We start from the raw sequence: 22,116 nt of genomic DNA, 5'->3' as shown, positions 1-22,116 counted from the left end.
CGTGTAAAACTTTTTGACTTTCCTGTAAAAATCGATTGACTTAAAGGATTTTACACTCTCCGTGTAAAACTGTTTTACACAAATATCCACTTGAATTCCGCCAAATCAAGAAAATATATTTCTACTTTAATTAAAATTAAAAGCAAATATAATAGTTCATCCAACATGTCAAAGTGTAATTGGATGTCAGGTTAATATTTTTATGTATTTATGACGTTCTTTTTTCCCCTTTCTCCTTTGAAAATAATTGTTCTTTTATAAATTATCAATATATTGAGTATTGTATAAGATACTTTTCATAGTACATTTAAGATTTTTATTAAAAATGTCAAAATGAAAAAATAAATGCAAAAAATTTTACGTCTCTGTTTTAGTTCATTTGAAAGAAAGAAAAAAACTTTTAGATATATTTATGAAATTTAAATGTATGAAAATTAATTAACATTCTTGGTTTAGAGTTTAGGGTATTCTTGGTGCTTACCAAAAAGAAAATTAACATTCTTGGTTCTTGCCACTTTTTCACGAAAAGAAGCAAAAGTGCATATAGCTAAATGAAATGAAAAGCAAGTTATGTGTAGAAGCGATGCTGCTGGTATATTTTGCAGCTAAGAAAGGCATACCAATTGAAACAAAATAGAATTAAGGAATGTCTGGACTCTGGAGTAGTGTTATTATAACAGTGTATTTTTTAAACCAATCAAATGTGTTGAATCCACTAATAAAGTTAAATGAAAAAACTAATTTTTCTCACTTCTTTAAAATTTAATTCGCTGGATATATAAAAATAGTTTACATGTAAGTTCATTTTCTATTAAAAAAAGTGGACATCACTATGTAATACATTTTTAAATGTTTTTTAAGATAATAATTTTCATGACAATGTAATTTTTTTTATAGGATTTAATTTATATTCACTAATAATGTAAATAGATTTACACATACATCAAATCACAAGCAACATGTTGGTTATGGTTGCTTAATACGTAGCGCTTATGCAAACTTGTTGGGTGGTTTCTCCGCAGGATTGTGTGTTCATCTGCTGAGCATTTAGCCTTCAGGCATGTCCTTTGTTTAGCCTGGAAGTTGGGTTATCGACATGTCATTTGTAAGAGCGACTCAAGAGATGCTATTAGGTTGTTGGGCTCCTACTTTGACATATGATATGTGAGTTACGTTTAATTTGTTGATGAAGATTGTTGATAGGGACATGTGTGTTGGGTGGGGGAGGTTCAGGGATCAATATCTGGATGGTGCAATTTATCTTTCCGATGTATAAAAAATAATGACCCTAATTTATATTTGAAACATTTTGTATCGAAACAGTTTAAAATCACTTCTTAAAGTGAATTTCTGCTTTTCAAAGAATCATTTAAAATAGAATCAATTATTTTCAAAAGTAAAATTACTTTTTTAAGTAATGATAAATGAGTCAATTGTGGTGCGTTTGTTTCACCTTATTTTGAGAAAAAAAATCATTTTTTTTAATTAAAAATAATTTTATGTTTGTTTCAGCTTTTTAAAAAATTACTATTTTAAAAAAGATGAAAACATATTATTTGGAAAATATACTTTAATAGCTTAAAGAAATAACCCGGTTTCTACTTTTGTCAAAGGCTAAGGAGATTAGTCTTATTATTACCGATTGTGGGAATACCTTATGAAACTAAAAAAAATGCTTCATTAATGTTTTTGTTTTCAGAAATTGAATTTTTCGGTTACTTTTGAGTTTGATTGTCTCTGTTTATTCTGTTCAATAATCACTCTTTTTTAAATCACTTATGTATGTTTTTGTGTTTTTTTTTTAAATAATACTTTTTAAAGCTATTTTGAGTAACTTCTAAAATAATCAATTATGGTTTGAGAGAGAGAAATTCAATCATATTTCTATGGTACTCAAATTTACAATTTTATCTGTAAATAATTCTTTAAAGTATATGGAAAATGTCCTTTGATGTAATTTTACACGAACAAAAGCACTTTTATGATTTTGTATCCAAAATCACTTTTTAAAATGAAAAACACTAATTAAATTTGTAATCAAACACAAATGAATTCCTACTTTAAAAAAAAACTTAAATTAAAATTTACATTTTATTCAAAGGTAAAATCACTTATTTTTTTGTCTTGAAAACTGAATTAAGCATATCATCCAAACACGCTCTTAGAACCATTCCATATATATACACAATGCCATTGCAGAATAGCTGTGGAACTTGGAAGAAGAAGAAGAAGAAGCCGCCTCCACAAAAGGTGTTCATTCCTGGAATCCTTCTCATTCTCTCTCTCTTTCTCTTCCAAATCCAAAGTGACATGGTTGTGATTTTTCATTTCCTTCATGAATTGGAATTCGATAGTTTTATTATTCTTCACCGAATTTGATGTTCTTAAGAATGTTCTGTTTCTTAGCGCTATTATTGCATTCTGAATATTCAATCTTTATTCTGATTCATCCCTTTTTCGCTTTGCTACCTTTTTGTTTCATCATAACATGAACCAACATCAAAGCAATTCATAAAGTGCAAACATTGCACATGAAAAAGGTTTTAGCTTTTTCAAGATAAACCCATGATTCCTTTTTCTATTTGTTAGAGAATACCTTAACACTTTAAGCTTTTGAGATAATTGATTGTTTGACATGATATCCGAGACTCGATGACCAAGCAGTCTTGAGTACGATCTCTGGCGCCCCCAATTCTTCTAATAAAAAAAAAAGAATTAAAGCACACGGTAGGCGGACATGTGCATTCTCCACGCTTCAAGCCCAAAAGGCTCTTGCGTGAAGGGGTGTGTTAGAGAAGTAATATAAAATCATTCATGTGACCCTTACCTAACTTTTTGCGTACATGATTGAAATGTGCTTGATTGACAACTTTGGCTTTCTTCTGCCACATTCTGAGTATCAATTGGTACTGCACTACTGCTAGTGATTGATTATTTGTTTCTTCATTTCTGGATTGTTGTAGGTATCAGCTCCTTTGGTGCAATGGGAGTCTTTGACTTTGAGAGCTCCACCCTCTCCCTTTGGACCAAAATGCATCTAAGCAGTGTGAGGGAGACAGCTTCTTTAACCTTAGGTGCAGTGAGTGTCTTTGTTTGGGTTGTTGCTGAGATACCTCAAATAATCACAAACTACAGAACAAAATCAGCTGAAGGTCTCTCTGTCATTTTCTTGATCACATGGATAATTGGGTAAATTAGCTTTTCACTAGCATCTCCTGTGGATGCTTGCATTGAATTTTTTTTTTTATGGCATTTTACTATTATGATACAATTTATTTATATATTGTAGAGATCTATTCAACCTCTTTGGATGCTTGCTGGAACCTGCAACTGTGAGTGTCTCTAGTGTATCTTAAATATTTAATTAGCTTTCCTTCCTAATTATCGTCTCTATTAATATTCTACTCATCTTTGAATTCTTTGACTTTTGGATGATTTGGAAGGTCAATTGACTTATAAATATTTCATTTGCACCATCAATTAACTTCTCTCTTTTTTGTTTCATATTGGGAGATATTATTCATTACTGTAGAATGAGATAGGAGAGAAGAGTTCTAGTATTGTGTGCGTGTGTGTATTTCAACTGAAAAACCAAGTCTTATCCAAATGTATTGCAACTAGTATGTACCCATCCTAATACTAACACTAACATAGTCATTCCCTAAGATTCTCCAATAATTAGTCACCAAAATAAGACTATCGTATTTTTGTTATCTCAAAAGGCTTTTGTTGGGAAAATACATGTGTGCTCTCAATAGCCTGTAATGTACTATCTGTGTGATAGTCGATTGCGTGTATTACTCTCATACTTAAGAATCTCTTGTTGGTTCTGATTTTTCAGTGAGAAAGATGGGCAACAAAATAGAAAGGAAAGAAAATAAGAACACTCCACTTGTGTTTACTGAATTACAAAGATTCTGAGTAGAGAATTTTCACCTTTACTGATCTAACTTTCATAACTATCTATTCGATTTTGTTTGTTTTCCCTTTAATCTTCCATGCAAATACCCTTCTATCCTAACAGTATTTATATTGAACTTCTTGTGGATCATATGCCAATACATAATTGGTGATGCTTAAATTAATAAGGGAATGCTAAGTGATTCCTTTTATTTCTTTATGCAGATTCCAACTCAATTATATACGGCAGTGGTAAGGCCTCTAACTGAAGATTGTCAGGTTATGGTACCTAGGATATCATTCTTGATTATCTGAGTTTCCTAGTCTTAGTTAATTGATGTGACCTTTTACCTGATGTATTAATATGCAGCTGTATACAGTTATAACCGTTGCACTTGGTTCACAACACATTTACTATGGTTACGTATATCCTCAATTAAAATACAAGAGACAGCTCGAGGTGAAAATTCCTATACTTTTTGTTGCATACAATGTTTTTTACTTGCATATGTTGGCTGATTATAATATTTTTCAAAATTGCAAATAGTATATCTCCCTCCTTCAATTAGCGAGGATGAGATTTCTTGGGAACTGTGAATGCATGTAGACAACAAAAATGGTCGAGTAATTTTTGTTTTTTGGTGTGAATTGAAGTTAATCCTCGAATAATTGTTCTTGGAAATTTCTGTTTCTAATGGTGTATGGACCAGATTCCTCTTTATATGGTAATCAAAATGGTATCTCAAGTCCCATATAAAACAATCTGCAAGGAATTTGGACCCAGAGACATACCATCCACTAGAGATATTTCCTAAGTAGAGCTTATAAAGGCTTAAGCATTCCTCACTTCATGAGTTATCTTTTAGGTTTGAGTTAAGCCTAGTCCAAATACAAGAGATCATTTGTGGAACTGATTAGTTATCCACACCAACTCAACTTCTTGTACAGATTATAATATGTCTGTAGATCTTATCCCCCAAGGAGAAAGATTGGGTCCTTTTGTTTTAATGTTTGGTAAACTTAACTTTGAGAGAAAGAATTTGTGCTTAGGAATGATATTGTAAAAGCAAGTTTAAAAAAAATGTTTTTGCTTGGATGGAATAAAAGGAACTAAGGAAGTTGTGTTTAAAGCTAAAATTACCATAGGGCACATAGTATAAAGTAAAGAACGAAATGTGTTAGAGACGCTCAGTTAGTGAGAGTCTGTTAATTAGTGGGTGGTTTAGTAAGTGAGGCATGCTGCCTATAAATAGAGAGTTTAGGGTGAGTATTGATATCTTTTGGATCATTTTGGGGTTTGGGACTTAGGGAGAGTGGCTGAGTCTCTTCAATTACTCAGCAACCTTGTGTTTTTCTACGTTCAATACATCCAGTTCCTATCCAAATGCATGGTGGGAAGTACAGTAAAATGCAAGTAAACTTAATTTTATGCAATGGGACAGTGATTAAGTTTCTTATACTAAAATTTAAGTTTAGCCATCGTAAACATAATTTAAACCAACCAGATATTGTATCCAAGCAAGATGGGAACTTTTAAACCTCAATTCTTTGAATGATAAAGGAAGTCTAACAGAGATTGAAGATAAAACAAACAGGTTCTAACTTCTAAGTAGCCATTTGTCTGAGGTATCTTGTAGTTATTTGCATACCGCAGATAATCCATATCATTTAAAGCACAAAAAATAGTTCTCTCTTTTTTGTTTTAGCTACTATATTAAATTTTTTTTTTATTAAAAATGGTTTTATACATGCCAAGAGTTTTGTGGCCATTTTTTCTTTATCTCTTGGGTGGTAGAGGAAGTTACAAAATACACTGTCATAACTCCTAATTAAAACCATTTTAAAGAAAATTTGTCAACAATTGTGAACTAACTGAGATACTTTCAGTAAACTCTAATTGCCTAACATATTATTTTCATTTGTATTCTATCATTCCAAACACGGGCAGGCTGAGACACTGACAAAAGTTGAACAAGTGGAAAAAGTCAGGGATGCTGAACAGAGTAAAGAGTTTGATTATTTCAATAGAGGCACAGGTCGGAGTTCTCCTATTTCTCTTCCAGCACCCCCTCAAAGAATATCTACCGGAAGAGAATTATTCTACCAGTAATGAATCTTTCTCCTTAAAATTTATTCAAATTGTGCTCTAGCTTCATTGTCAACCTCAATATCCTGATGTGCTTGTTCTGAAGAAACTATCTGATTTTCCCTGAATCTTGGGCAGTATATATTGAATTACATAAATTAATTTCATCAAAGATTTTTTAGTTTAAAGTGGATTAATCTTCAGTTTATAAAACCGTTCAAATTATGGTGTTTAGTGGTTTATTTAGGATTTCAATGCGAGGGTAAGCTTGTTCTCTTGAAAATTGGCAATAAGCCTTGCTTCTGTGAAGGATAAGATTCAAAGAGCTCATGAATATTTACGCAAAATCTTTGCTTAAATGAAAACGATGATCTACGAGGAATTTTTGGGTGTCTACCCTAATCAATTCTGTGGTTCAATATCCTTCCATTTGGGTATTAACATCAAAGAGAAATGCTACTTCCACAAAATACTCTACACAATCTGCTGATATACCTATTTGTTTAAAGATAATCCATTCGGTTCCTTGAAAGGTTGTGCTGACATTACTTTACTCTAAAAGATAAATGCATTTCGTTCAAAAAAAAAAAGATAAATGCATTAATTTTGTCCCTCGATAATTGAATGTGGCATCAAAACCATCCTTTTGTGCACAAAATTTGAGATTAGGGGGCTTAATCGATTTATTTCCTAATTCCTATTATTTAGGGCTAAATTGATGTCAACTTTACATGATTGAGGGACTGATTTAAGGCCTTCTTTTTATTATTGAGAGACTTATTTGATATAATTAATGTTACTCTCCACCTTTTAAGTTCTACATTGATCACTTATTTTTCAGGGACTAAATTGTTGTGATCCTATTCTTTTAGTGACCAAAATGATAGTTTATAAGAAAAATTGAGACTTGTACATTGATTCAAAAACTGAAGAAATGAATTGATAAACGAATAAAAGTTTGTGCTGTTTTGGAACTTGTGGAAGAATTGTTTGTGAAAATAAGATCACTCAATAGCAAGTTTATTATTGAGCCCCTAGTTCCTGCTCATGATGAACTACTGCTAGCTCCAAACTATGTCTTATTGATTGATTTCTTCAGTATTTCTCGACCTCATGTGGTTTTTTATCTTTGAAAGTTTTTTTTAGTTGAAATATTTAAGATTCATTAAGATTTGTCTTCCTTCTCTTGGGCTTTCTGATTATGGGTGATTTCTCTTAAGGTCATGTAAAGAGAAAAACCATAATTATACTCACAAAACTTCCAGTGGAAAGTTCTAATTAGCATACTCTTTTTTTTTCTTAATTCATTAGGTCAGCAAGATATCTATCCAGGAGTCATACTCCAACAGCAGGATCCATCTTAGCCCAAAGAATGGCACCTAGTTCTCTTAATTTAGATTCTATACATGAGAACTTGCTTGGTTCAGCTGCTGCCACACAATCTGCACCAGCTTTGAAGATTAAAACTACTTTTTGTATTGTAAACATTCTTGTTCTACTACTGCTTTGTACATGACTATGACATTGCTAGCATTGAGATCTAATTGCCTCTATTCATTTTCAGGTGTCAGCATTAACTTTTCTTGGTGCCATCAATCTGCATCAATCCCTGGATAAAAGAATTAATCCCATGTTCTCAAACCCAAGACAACAATTTGTGATTTATGTTGGACGAAAGCTTTTTCAGGTAATACAAGTCTCAACGTGGCTACCTTTGTAAAATCATCCCATGATTCCCATCCCTGCTTTAATGCCAACTTGATATTATATAATTTACTTAATGTATCCTATTAGAACAGGAATAACTAGATCATTATATTTTTTTATCTAATTGGTTACATTGTTTTTGTTTAATTTGATTTGTTGTGATATTAAGTGTGAGTAAGTCACACGTTGGAAGATAAGGACAAGTTTGAGCACTTTATAAGTGAGAGGACCCATACACCCTATGCCTTAAGGTTTTGGGTGAAAGATGTGGTTTCCAATCCACTTGTGGTTTTGTCTTTAGCCCAATGTGATGATCCCCCGTAGTTTTAAGCATCTCCTTTGTCCCTAACAAACCTTTCCCATGTACTTTCCCATTCCTGGTGAATACATGACATCCTTGTGCCCTTACAAAAGACTACAACGTCTGAACCAGTTAGTGCCCTCTGAATGTGTTATTCAAAATCTGAAACTTCTTGGTTATCAGTTGGCAATGACTAGGTCATCGTCGACTATGGGTGAGATAGTGACTTTAGATGACTAAAGATTCAGTCTTAAGCAGTATTTACGGTTATTATTAGATAAAAAAACCACTCAGATACTTTCAGCCAATAGCTTATGCTCTTGCAATAGAAAATTCATAACATGGTATCAAAGTAGTTATGTTCATGTAGTTTAAAATTCAATCCTTGTTGCCTTCATTCTTCTGAAAGAGACATTAAATTTCAGCATGATATAGGGTGGGCCTGTAGATAGTCTGTGAATAAAGTCCAAAGGTAACATGCATGAAATATAAAATCACTCATGACTCATGAGCTTCCCCTAATAGCTTAAGCATTGAAATTTTTGGTTCATAACTGTTAAATTGATTTTAAACTTTCAAGTATGTTAAAACAAAACTAAAATTAAATATACTTTTCCCTATTTATCTTGTCATCAATTCATATGGCAATTGCAGGTTAGTTGGGATCGGTTGTCAGAAAATGGCGAGTCAGGAAACAATAGCATTGGGACCTTCCTCGGTTGGGCAATGACATTTATGTATATGGGTGGAAGACTACCTCAAATTCTTTTAAATGTGAGTTATGTATTTATTTTCCAGTAGCTTAGGTTGGACAACAGAGAAAATATCTGTTACTTCAGATAAGATTTTTTATTCTTTAACTGGTAATGAACTTCTTTTGTTAGTATATACTGGTAATGGACTTCAGTCATTCATCACGCCACTTATGAAGAAAATAATAGAATACAGAATGTTTTCCACATACATATACTAGACAAGGATAAATGATAGTTTTTTGTTTTGGTATATTCCATGAGAACGTGGCCCATAGTATATTAGAAATTTTTAAATCATCTATAAGCTCCATATTATATTAAATCATGCACTTTAGCGGATTGTTTAAATTGATGCATTATTGTCATCAATTTTGCAGATCAGAAGGGGGCATGTTCAGGTTAGGACTCGAACTATTAAAGCTATGATCTTATATGTATTTTATTATTGTTTATCATTAGCAACTGAAAACTCTGAGATAGAAGTATGGCAGAGAAATATCCTCCCTTCACATATCACTCTTATGAGAGCAGTAAAAGATATATATTGATTAACACATAGGGCAAGAGTTTAAAGTCTTTTTTTATGTGTAGGGCCTCAGTCCTTTCATGTTTCTATTTGCTTTAATTGGGAATGCTACTTATGTAGCAAGGTATGCTTCCGGTTTATATTATCTTCTCTACTTTAAGTCTGAGCACCAAAATGGTGTTTGCCAATTGAAAATATAGCCAAGGTGTGAAATTATCACATATATTCAACGAACATGTACTTTGTCTTTTTATGCAGCATACTTGTTATCAGCTTGGATTGGTCAAGAATCGGACCAAATCTTCCATGGCTGGTAGATGCAGGAGGATGCGTTCTTCTTGATTCTTTTGTATCCTTTCTTCTATAGCTATCTTCTAACAAATTGTTCTTGCCACTTGCCAGAGAGAAATGGATTCTACATAGTAAAAGTTATCTGTAGGATCAGGTAAGATAGCCTCAGAGATTAGCTTATGAACTTAAAAACGTATGTATATTGATTATGTGATGCATATTTACCAGGGATATATAGTGAGACCTCAGTGTCTATAAGAATTCTGGTTATAGACACTGAAGAAACAGTCTAAGTAGACGAGTTCCAAAAAAAAAAAAGTCTAAAGACAGGATTTAAGGACCATTTTTTTAACTGAAATGAAAAGATTATACATATTATACTATAAGGTTTAAAATAAAAAGAAAAGTTAAATTGAAAGCAAAATGTGTATATTAGGTTTCTCTTGAACCATGTACAAAAAGTTATCATGCAGAAGAAGTATGTCTACCTTAATATCTGCTTTAGATTTTAATGCAGTTTATATACTTCCGCTGTTGGACCTCCTCACTCCTATAGATTAAATATACCATCACACGGCTACTTATTGAGGAAGAAACAAGGATTATCAGGTCTCTCTTTCTCACTCTGCCTCTGTATTACGCATGCGCGTGTTTTTATGTCATATTGGTATGTGTGTTCTTCATGTCATGCATTTGGGTTACTAACATTTCTTCAATTATCCCCTTTTTCGTGTGGGTGGTGGAGTGGTGAGGCTGCAAAGACTAATACTGTTCCAATAAACTAATGAAAAAGAGTAGGCGGTAATAGTTTTAAATAGAGTTATGATTCATACACACCTCCACTCCTTTTCCACCTTCATTTTCTATCTATTTCTCCCTTCTCTATCAATCATATCACCTATCACATCTTTACTTTCTCTCTCCTTTCTTCATATCTCTCTTCCTCCACATCTTCACACCTCATTTGTGAGGTAAGAAATGATTCACACACCTCCACTCCTTTTCCACCTTCATTTTCTATCTATTTCTCCCTTCTCTATCAATCATATCACCTATCACATCTTTACTTTCTCTCTCCTTTCTTCATATCTCTCTTCCTCCACATCTTCACACCTCATTTGTGAGGTAAGAAATGATTATTCGTTTTAAATATTTAACCTGGTTTTGTCTTAATGTGACTACAAATAAAGCAAGAAAAGGATCCTGTCTCAATTGGAAAAAGATGATCCAGCTTGGAACATGTAAGGCTTTGAGATTCATTAACAACTACAACAAAAGTTGTACTATTCTGGAACTTTAATTATCAATATTGATTGGAAGTTTGTTGGGCTATTTGGAATACTATGTAATGAAGGTTAGTTGTGTTTTAGCAAAGTAAAAAATGACAAATAGGAATTTAAAAATAAAAAAAGAAAAATCGTCAAGGATGAAGTCATAAATAATGCTCTGTTTGTCTCCATCATATGTAGGTAAGCATGAAAATTCAGAATTTACGCAGTGTCTTAATGATCATGATCAGTTATCAATTTTAAATCCAACATAACTTTGATCTGTTCAAAGCTTGGATCCCACGTCAAGCTGTGTTTATAAATTCATCTTGTATTTTTTTATAGAATAAAGAATACTGAATGAAAATATCTACTCATGGAAATTTTGTTTTCAAAAATATTATGCGTCCATGACCCAACAAAGTACACGACAAATTTGCGTTATGCTATCTATCAATGAATTTGAGATAATTTTCATGCAAAATGTAGAAAAGGGCATGTATCTTTTTGTGAGCTTTAAGGCATTTAGGGTATCTGGTGTTCAAACTGATAGAGTCCCAAAATTTCCAAAGCTAGGTTCTGTAGAGCATTGGTTTGATATGGTATTAGTCATCAAACAGTATCTAGAAGCTTGGCAATTGGCATGTCTTTCTGATTCCAACATTGTGAAAATAGCTTCTCTCCAAATTCTTGTTTGGATGAATGTATTGTTGTTTACTCAGATAATTAATGTTTGCTTTTCATGTTATTTAACAGCATTACTCATGCATTACCATAAAGTATCTGTCAGCATTGTGCCAATTGTGCAATTATATTCTGCTTTATAATGCTGTCTTCTGTAGTTCATTTCACTTTCACTTGACCATAAATCTTACTGATTTTCTCCAGATCTTTATCACAGCAAGATTATTTCATAAAGCTGACATGGATGTTGATAGCAATCTTTTAATCTCCACCAATTTGACCTACACATGTGAGCATGAAGCTGAATTGGTGAATGGTGATAACTGATTAATTGTTGCAATAATCGGCCTAGTGACTAGAAAAAGGAAGTGATTCTGATCAATTTTGTTCTTGAGGTTGTTGCTTCCATTTTGCATTCCTCCTAACTTTGCTATTTGTTTACCTTGAGAATTTTGGCCAGATATTATAAGAATCAATTCATTTTTACTTGTAGATGCCCTTTATGAAGACATTACTTGAGTTGCCTTCAACTTTCAACCAGCACTCATGTTTTGTTGACCTAAATCTATTGACAACTAATGGAAAATTGTGCAATATGCTGCGATTTATGAAGTTTGGCTCTAAATCTGACTGTCCTTTACTAGCATTTGCTGCACATTGAGCTAAGATTTGTAATCAGCGCTCAGCAGACATGGTCAATTAGGCATCCTCTGTTATTATGATCAAATTCTGTTCACAACCCTCTCTGACATTGTTTGCATTTGTAAGGATCTTTCATCCTTTCTAACATAAATTTTACTGTCTATAGAAGCCAGCTTTCTTTCGACATTCAACTCAGCTATTACACAAGTAATTTAAATATAAGAAATAATCTTAGAGAATAAGGATGTTTTTTAGGGACAAAACTTACTTATAGGAGTACATATACTATACGTACTGTTTTTGTTGCTGATGAAAAATTCAATCCCCACTTTCTTGATAACTTATCCCAACTCTTATGTTCCAAGGTATGTGTCATGTTCTAATTTGACAGCCGTAAAAATAACATATTGTATCTAAGTCTTGTCCATTTTTTTGAGGGGTTTTGCGGAAATGGATCCCCTGCCATCACGAGTTCCCTAAATTCACAGTCTATGTATACTGTTTGATTGTGATGAAAAATCTGAGCCGACCAATTTAATCGGACAGCTCAGATATCTTAAATGTGTGAATGTTGGGTGGCTCTGATTGCAGGGAACCCAAATCCGACTTTCCTGGGATGCAACCTTTCATGATTTATGTAGCAGGGGCAACTATTTCATGTACTTGTTTTCATAGGCTACAAGATCTTCAGTGGTAGCCTTAAGTGTGGGAAGCTTCACCCTTGGGGCTTCAGTGGCACCATAAGAGCCTTGAGGGCAGAACACAATGTACACTGATGCATCACGACCAAGTTCTAGATCATACACACGCTGCCCTGCAGCATATTCCCCCATAAGTTGGTAAGATCTTTCTGATTGATCCATTGCAACACAAATGTCCTCACTACCTGTTCAAATTCAAAGGGGTTAAAAAAACAAATGCAATTTCTTCAAAACCAAACAGACCACTAGCAGGTTTGGATCAACTTATTTTTCCTCAGAATCAATTCTGGTACCTAGAAGCTACTCAAGCAGCTTCTCTGCAGAGTTGATTTTGACTCAATTGTAGAGGGAATTCCAAAGACAGGTTGGAATTACTCACATGCTGCAAATTCTATCTGAGTCTGGTAAATAAAATCCAGAACTGCTGAAATCTCTTTCTCAAACTTATGGAATGGTCCATTAGAGAACTCCATCTTTCTCAGTTTACAAAGTCCCTCCCCCAACTCCATCATAGCTCCTTTATGATTCTATTCAGACCAAGAACAGATTTAATTTTGACAACAACAAATAATCCAATCAAAACCATACCATAGATAAAATGGAACATAACAAGACACAAACAAGTGATAGATAAAAACCTGGTTGGAGAGGTGATGAAAACCCACTGCACATTGCAGTATCCCATGAATCAGTGTTCTGGTGGGGTCTTCAGCATTGTGCCACAGGGCTTCAAGATAGTCATGGCATTTGTAAAACTCTCCACCATTGAAGAGAGTCATTGCTTCATCAAAGGTGTGATTTTCATCAGCATCCTCATCTTCATCATCTTCTTCTTCAGTGAAATACCTGTAAGAAACAGCCAAGGGTTTGGTGTTTTTGCTTCTGTGATTCTGGGGCTGCTTTGAACATGTCAGTGAGTTGAAAAATGGTGGAATAAGAGGGATGGGATTATTGGGAGGAAGTAGGAGACAGCGTAGGGATGAGGTATGGAAAACAGTTCTGAGAGAAGGGGGAAGAAGAGCCATAGAGGATGAATGGTGAGAAAAGCATTCTCTGGTTTAGTCATATTCCCATTCATTCTTTATGTGGTGGTGGTGAAAGTCAGTGGCAAACAAGAAAACAAATAGTTTCTTTGCACTCTTGATTAGTATTTTCTCATATGACCACTTAAAAATCTCATGCCTAACTTACTGACTTAATTTTGATAATTCATTATTAGATTTAACAATTACGATTTATTCTCCTCATTCTCACACAACACTATTCTGATAAATTACATCCTATACTTTTTTTGTAGTGGTAATTGGCGCAGTTCAATTTAGAACCATAGAAGATCGTGATTCACATTTATGTCTTTTTTGCGGTGCTATAAAATTAAAAGAAAATTTTTTTATATATATTATCATGATGCGGTTATTATCATCACATAGTCCAAAATATATGCAATTAATGAGGCACAAATGAGATTTTTTTTCTGCAGTCTTAAAAGGCTATGGTTATGGTAAATCCATTTTCTTCAACTTATTCATGAAGCTTATAGAATCATCAAATACGTCTTGGCTAACTCAAAGGTGAATTGCAGCTTCACCCAGTCTCTTTGAGCTTTTTCCAAGCCGCTGAGTCCGTTTGGATGCAATCCAAAAAGCATTTATTGAAATTTTTTAGTGCATTTTTTTAGTAGAGAAGCTCCGATGAGTGTTTTTTGGTTAGTATCCAAAGAGGCTTGTCCAAGATTCTTCCCTGGCGCGCAAATATGCTATTAGAAATCAAGTTTATCCTCTATCTTGACTTTCCACATAATAATGCTATCTTTTAGTTTGTGACTGATTGATAGATGTGATATGAATGTATCAAATCTACTTCAACTACATCGTCATTTTGTTCTTCATCTTTACCTATCTCCTCAACAACATCAACAGGGATAACAACTCCTTTACTAGTACTTTGTGCGCTCATGTAGAATTGGTGTGTACCCAAACTCTTGCATTTGAATGATTCTCGGTAACCATAAGTAGAAAATAACAAAAGGAATTTATTAGATAAAAAAATCAACAAACACTAACCTTTACATACTCGTTCCACACACCATCATTAGCCTCAATCATTTTTCTTTTCATCATCCCAACCAAATCCACTTTGATTTAGCATTATATATCATAAACCATATGATAAATTGTTCTTAACCTCTTCATTGCATATTCAATGTGTGATTTCAACTTAATTCCCCACCCAGAAATTTTTTGCTTCAATTTTGCCTCAACTGTTTTCAATGTATGTGCTTTGAATTGTCCGTTATCAAGTCTTTGACCTAGATTCACGGCTTCAATCAAAATGTCAAGAAAGACTTCATCCACCTCCTCAGACCACTGTCTACTATATATCTTTTATTTTTTATGTTTGGCTGCATGCCCTACTCAAATTCCTTTCCTGTCTCGTTACCAAATTATAAATGACAAAATCTAATGCAATATATTTCTTACAAATAAAGATATAATGACCTCATTGAAACAAAGAAACTTCAAGATTGCAATTATATATATGATGTTACAAAGTATAAACATGAGTTTCATATCCACCATTAACTGTACCTGCAAGTTATAACCTTCATCTGTGAGAATATAAATTACACAATAGGCTTTACCGATGATGTTTGCTTCTTTTCTCCTCCCTTCTCTTTTTCTTATGCTTAGATTTCTTCTTGGACTTTCGTTTCTCAGAGTGCTCCTTGTCTGAGTAGCTGGAGCGAGACTTTTTAATCTTTCTCCGCCTGTCTTCATCAATCTCCTCATCAGAAGATTCATATGACTTCAATGATGAAGGCCTCTCTGGACCATAAACAACCCGGTGTTCCCTTACATCAGGACTAGTAGTACTAGGCTCCACATCTGCATGAGGAGGAAGGAAAGGCCCAGTCTCATCCATCCTGGGACCAACAGCACCTCTGCCTCGCTTGGTCCTGCATCAATATGGAGATTCCTAAGTTTTAAATTAATTAGAGAGAGGGGTTATATGAAAGCATGTATGCACATAAAACACCAGAAAGCATAAGAGAGAAGTAAAACCTTGAGTGTAGAAACTTCTCAAGCTCTTCATCCTTTAAACCTTCTGGAGTGTGATCATATTCTCTTTTACTTAAGCATGAAGCAGAGACACTGGTGCATCTATCCACTACAGCATGTCTTCCTGTCCTTCTTAGTGATTTACCATCCTTGTGGCTTCTGTCACCATTATTTTTATCTTTTGATGTGTCGTTAACCTGCTTGTCCATCTCATAACACTTCTTGATGAGTTATCATCCCTCTGGCTTCTGTCTACACTGCTTTTATCTGATGATGTACCTCTAACTCGTTCATCCAGCTCTAGTTCTTTTTGCCGTACACGCCACATCTCATTCACTTCCACAGCTCGATTTGCTGGTGAAAGCACCAAATTCAATTTCAAAGATATAGATAAACTACCAGCTCAACACATAGATATCATACTCATTTACAACACTTCACAACACAGGAGAAGAATTGTTATTTTCGCGTTTCAAACATTGAAGAAATTTAAGTTAAACTTCAATGCTCGAAATGGGTGTAGTAGTTGTGTGTTTCATTCAGAAACATCGTGTCTTCCATGAAACTGCTTGTACATGAATCATATAGGCTCATTGTGATAGCGACTAAGCAGCATTGGAATCTAATAGGAAATTTATTCAAAACAGAGGTTTGTTAACATGTGCCCTCAGGGAATATTGAGGAATTACAGGAAAACTAATAAATTAAGAGTAGAAACATGAAAGCATTTAATACTTTCTTCTTTAAGTAATCAGAATAAGTTAGTAACAAATACTTCTAAATGTAACCTTAAGATACAAATTAATAAAGGACAGCCCGGTGCACAAAAGCTCCCGCATACACACGGTACGGGAAGGGGTCCCACAAGAGGCTGTTTCCAGGACTTGAACCCTTGACCTCTCAGTCACATGACAACAACTTTACCGTTGCGCCAAGGCTCCCTTTCACCAAACAGATCAATTAAAAGACAGGTCTCTAAAATTTCATTTCCCAGTAACACAATGATAAAACATATAACAATATAAAGCAACAATAACAAGTAAAATTAGTGACTAACCTTGCTGTACCCCAAGTACAGTAGCAGTGAGAAATCGTGAATTTGGCCGACTCCGCGCATTAGGTTTACTAAGATAAGCCAGAACACCTTCTTTTTCAGCCTGCCGCCGCAATTCAGCAGCTTCCTTCATAAGCATAGCAGCTAGTCTGTTTTCAGTCTCCAGATCCATCTGATCATATCACCCAAAAACAAAAGAAATAACACTTCATATGAGATTTGAATAAGGTTTAGTAAATTTATTATCATACCCTTCACAGGTGAAATCCATTTTGCATAAGGCAATTATCAAACCCTATTCCTATCAATTCAGCTGAAAAATGATCCAAGTAAAAGAAACCCTTACCTTCAATTTAAGGTACTGCGACACGATTCCAAGTAAACGAAGATACAGGAAGAATGATCCAATATGTGGAACCTCCGGCGACGTCGACTGCGCTACAATCTCCGGCGGGCGACGGCGGTGAGAACCAAAGATTTCTGAGATAGGGGATCGGAGAGAGAAGCTCTGCTAGGGCTTACTACAATGGGACACGAGTTGTAATTCTACAACTTTGAAGGGTTATTTTTGTCCAATCATATTTTCTTATGCTTTGTTTGGTGAAGGGTAGAAATAGAGAAGAGAGAAAGAGATTGATGAGTAGAAAAACACATATGAGAAATAAAATAGATTTTGGTAGGTAGTTTGGGTAGAAAGAATAGAGAAAGAATGATGGGACCCTTTCTTCTTTCCTCGTTTGGTTGAATATAAAGTGAAAACAAAGAAAATTATTTATGTATGAAAAGACATTTTAAACCTAAATATATAATTAATTAATGTACTAGTTACACAAGTTGTGCGAGGACAAAGTGGGAAACATAAAACAAAAATTGTCAGTATCATTCTCTTCACAATTTGAGAAGAAGCGTAAAAGGTGAAATAATAATCTTTGACATCTATCTTCTGATGTGTCGGCGCCAAACTAAACAAGGGAAGATTAATTATCTCTCGCCACTTTCTTTCTTGTGTATCTCTTTTGCCTAAGTCTATTACACGAAACATAATGTTAACAAGTTAAAAATTGGTTATCCGAACACCAATTCAAATATCAAAAGTGCTTCTTCTACTAGAAAAAAGCTTGAATAAGTGCTTTTTTGTATCCAAACGGGCACTAATAATTATTGATACGTAAACATAGTCCTCAACAGCAATCACTTCTCTCACAAAACATACCTTTATTTAGTATATAGATAACTACCACAAATATCATATAGAATTTTAATTGTGGGGAGAAATTTGCAAATTTGAACATGAAGAAAGTAACTTGTTAACTTTCCTTTTTGAAGGGTCGGTGTCTTGGTGAGGATCAAACAGTAGAATATTTAATTTAATGCGTGTGGCAATACCACAAACTGTTAACTGTAACATCCTTAGAAAATCTTGAAGTCATAGACACTAATTCTTCCTAATCAACCATTCAGAATGTTATTAAATGAAGGCACTACAGGGATAGAACAAAAGATAAATCAACCAAGATACAAGAAAACAATATTTTTTTTCCACAGAGGAACATTTGACCAAGAATTGCAATACAGCAATGGTCAAATTATCCATCGAAGTATCAGCTTCTATACACACACTATGGACATATTCTTGTCCTGAATAAGAGTGTCTTATCTCCATCTAACAGAATTATCAAAAAGAAACAGTAACAATAATTTGTTATTACCCTGAGCCAGCCAAGCTAAAATTTTATAAAGCAATAGATGTTGATAACAAGTTAAAGAATTACAGAGTAAAAAGAATATATTACATTATCTGATAGAAGGAATGTAATCAAAATCTTGTTCTAAGGCAAAATTTGGACCACCACCAGATCAAGAGGCATTACATAAATTGTCTAAAAGCAGGCAATAAAACAGTGCATGTTACCTAGAAGGTTAATGGTGACCCACCAAGCACTGCTTCCCAAATCAATCCACCTCAGATAATTGATTGGGTAAACCCATAAAGACAGTTCTTTATGGCCTCTAAAGAGTTCAGACATAACTTCTTCCCTAAATGTCAAATACAGTGGACCCTTCACACTGCTATCTTGGCTGGTGTTTGATGTTCAGATAGGACTTGTTTCCTTGCCTACTTTTTTGAATCAATGACACCAAACTTATCAGGCAGCCACATGAAGAGAAAAACCCGACTTAGAAAATAAGGAAAAGACGTGACAATTTGTCATAGATCTTGAGTTAGGAAACAATCCATCAAGGGATAAGGGGATTCCACAAATTTTTAGAACTCTTAAATAGTAACCACCATTTCCCTTGTGAGGCTTATGAATGAAGCATACAACATGGACCTAACATTCTTCTATCACTCCAAGACACTGATTTGGACCATACGCATGAGTAATTGAGTAATAGCAAGCCAATAACTGATGTCAATAATTAGAAGAGTTTATAATGTATGTAGTACTGTACCATATATCAACCTGTGGTCCTAAATTTATGTTATATTTTGATAGTAGCTTGTATAATTATAGTATCTCTGCCTATCAATTAAATTTGAGATATATCATTGAGATTGTTGGACTTGAAATAACTCTCTGATGTGTAAAACAACTAGAATCCTAGAGACACTGTCAAAGTGTCAAGACTTTTTTCAATCTCTATTTCAAAAGCATGCTCTGAATTGACTAAAGTATACTTGATAGAAACTATACATTTTGCAAACATGGAGAATCCAACGCCTATGAAAATTGTTATACAAAAGAAAATGAATTAACACTTTTGCTGTCTTACTTTTTTTCATCTCCTTTTTATTTCACTGTGCTGTGTGCTATCCCAAAGCTACTGTTGTAATCTTTAGCTGACAAGTGACAATCAGAATTCAAAAGGAACTGAAATTTGTTTCAATGATTGAACCCTTAGACAAAGATAGCTACTAACAGATGGTGATGATGCAACCAAATGATGAAGTACCACATGTAATTGGTTAGTACATCACTCTATCTACATAAATAGATATCAATATCAACATCATAATCTGGTCGGGATATATCATAATTTTAAATTCAAACAATTTTGTTGTTTACTTATAATTATAATCCATTGTGAAGTTGTAAGAAGCAGATCATAGGCTGGGAATTTGTTTCATTGAAGAGTGAGGAGAAAAAGCAGGGTAAGTGAATATGACATGTTTGGTTTTTACAGCTTCATTCATAATTGGGGTACATGGTGACAGGGAAAGTTGAAACTGAAACACATATAAATCAGCAGAAGGAATTTCAGAGGCAAACACATCCTCGTGCAGTGCTAGTTTTAGTTTCATCCTCTCTCAGCATTTTCCAGCTACAACCACATTAAACTAACTCAAAAAGAGGTGTAAAGAGAAACAAAATGGACAGGGAAAAAGCAAACAAGGCCTTTCATGGAAACCTTACCCCAAAGCCACCAACCCATCTGAGAGATCCATCTTCTGTCACACCAGAAAAGCCAATCACTTGCCAACCACATCATAATCATCATCATGGTCACACTCACACCACTACAGGAATATCTGGACGATGTAGAAGCACCACCATTGATGATTCCAACTCCGAGCTCAGCATCTTTGATGCCCACAAGTACTTCAATGAATTGGCTAACAATGACACCCAAAAAGTCACCATCTGCAGCAGCAACAGCAACAGCAACAGCAGGGTTTCTCCCATGGAGAATGAACGCGTGATAATTCCAGAGACTGCAAGATACTCCTCAGCTTCATCCTCAGTCGACGGCTACGGAGGCATCCGGAACTACAGAGCTCGTTCCTTCCACGCTGCTACACCAACAGCTTCATCAGAAGCCAGTTGGAATAGCCAGCAAGGTTTGCTATCTCACCCTCAAGGAGCAATCTCAGTCTCTGTGAGAAACCCTACAAATTCAATTTCAAATTCAAACAACAACAACAATCACAGAAGAACTTCACTGTCCAAATCCAATTGGCTTCTAAGGAGAAAATGCCCATGCTCTGGTAAAAAATCAGTTCAAGTTGAAGAAAAAAAGAAAACCCTAGAACCCAAAATCAATACCATACCTTCACCATCACCATCACCATCACCACCACCACCAGCAACAGCACCAGCAACAAATCAACATCATGTTCATGATCAATTCACAGTCACCCCCAACGATTGGGTTACGACGGATCACGCACCGAATATTGTTGCCGCCAAGTCTCAAAGGTTCCAAGTCCAACCTCACCCGATTGTAACCACCGTTCGGGTACCCTTCACCGACGGCTTCACGTTCCCGGTGCTAAACCCAAACGCCGGCTCCACGGCGAAACTCCGAATCCAGAACGGAACCGCCGTCGTCGGGGAAGATCCGCCGCGAGAATCGCTTGAAGTTTTCCAGCCACCGGACGACGCTGCTGCTGCTGCCGATTCGAAGCCGCTCAGCTTCCCCTTCCCGCCGGCGAAGCCCCGCGACGACGGCGACGACGGAGCAAGCGACGCCAGCTCAGATCTCTTCGAGATCGAGAGCTTCTCCACCGCGACTCAGTCGACGTGCCTGGCGGCGTACCGCCGCCGAAGCAGGGACTCGTTCGACGAGGAGACCGCCACGCCGGAGTGCTACGAGCCGAGCGAGGCGAGCATCGAGTGGAGTGTGACGACCGCGGAAGGGTACGGGTATGAGGAGAGCATCGCGGGTTCCTCCGCAGCCACCGCCTTCGGCGGCGGCGCGGCGGAGCAGTGGAAGAGGAAAGGCGGGAACGGGTTGTTAGTGAGCTGTCGGTGCGAGAAAGCGGTTAGTGTGGGCCCACAACCGGTGAAGTGTGGAGAGGGACAGAGAGGGTCCACGTCAGCATGGAAACAGGTGGGTGGTGTGAATAGTAGTAATAAGCCACCACTTGCTGTGAAGTCTCATTCTCATTCTCACCACCGTAACAACACACCACGCGTGACGACGTCGTTTGCTTTCACGACATAGCCATTTGCTTTGTTTGTTGATGTTGTTTGCAGGCAGAACTTGTGGACGAAAACGATGCCGTTTTCTGCTCTATCCGTTTTGTTATAATTTGTTTGCTTTCTTAATTTCTTCTGTTTTTTTGGGTTTCATCAATTATTCACCCAGTTATTGTGTCATTTAAGACAAGATGAATTAATGGTACTGAGAGATTGTTCC

The 22,116-nt window shown here is 35.4% G+C and overlaps 3 protein-coding genes and 1 pseudogene across 4 annotated transcripts; 2 read left to right on the top strand and 2 right to left on the bottom strand.

Annotated features, from left to right (window-relative positions):
- Positions 1-374: 374 nt before the first annotated feature.
- Positions 375-12,130, top strand: LOC130729999 (seven transmembrane protein 1). Of its 2 annotated transcripts, XM_057581870.1 has the most exons (16): positions 375-1,164; positions 2,200-2,250; positions 2,964-3,189; positions 3,290-3,332; positions 4,126-4,152; positions 4,271-4,360; positions 5,849-6,006; positions 7,298-7,466; positions 7,551-7,673; positions 8,649-8,768; positions 9,127-9,147; positions 9,341-9,399; positions 9,534-9,624; positions 10,072-10,175; positions 11,723-11,913; positions 12,012-12,130. In XM_057581870.1, the coding sequence occupies exons 3-14, from the start codon at positions 2,984-2,986 to the stop codon at positions 10,120-10,122; spliced, it is 1,158 nt and encodes a 385-aa protein (XP_057437853.1). In that variant the 5' UTR covers positions 375-1,164; positions 2,200-2,250; positions 2,964-2,983; the 3' UTR covers positions 10,123-10,175; positions 11,723-11,913; positions 12,012-12,130. The 2 variants fall into 2 exon arrangements, with proteins under 2 accessions (XP_057437853.1, XP_057437851.1); XM_057581868.1 differs by having other exon boundaries at positions 11,723-12,130.
- Positions 12,131-12,474: 344 nt separating this feature from the next.
- On the bottom strand, positions 12,475-14,445 carry LOC130730001 (uncharacterized). Its single transcript, XM_057581871.1, has 3 exons — positions 13,500-14,445; positions 13,241-13,388; positions 12,475-13,046 (listed from the first exon to the last, which is right to left on the bottom strand). Exons 1-3 carry the CDS (start codon positions 13,884-13,886, stop codon positions 12,811-12,813), a joined length of 771 nt encoding a protein of 256 aa, XP_057437854.1. The 5' UTR covers positions 13,887-14,445; the 3' UTR covers positions 12,475-12,810.
- Positions 14,446-15,363: 918 nt separating this feature from the next.
- Positions 15,364-20,026, bottom strand: LOC130730000 (uncharacterized; annotated as a pseudogene).
- A 320-nt stretch (positions 20,027-20,346) lies between these two features.
- Positions 20,347-22,116, top strand: LOC130729998 (protein PHYTOCHROME KINASE SUBSTRATE 4). Its single transcript, XM_057581867.1, has one exon. The coding sequence runs from the start codon at positions 20,347-20,349 to the stop codon at positions 21,919-21,921; it is 1,575 nt and encodes a 524-aa protein (XP_057437850.1). The 3' UTR covers positions 21,922-22,116.

The sequence above is a fragment of the Lotus japonicus genome, chromosome 1 (genome assembly GCF_012489685.1).
Source record: "Lotus japonicus ecotype B-129 chromosome 1, LjGifu_v1.2".
NCBI classification, from domain to species: domain Eukaryota; kingdom Viridiplantae; phylum Streptophyta; class Magnoliopsida; order Fabales; family Fabaceae; genus Lotus; species Lotus japonicus.
This window is presented reverse-complemented; position numbering and strand designations above follow the sequence as displayed.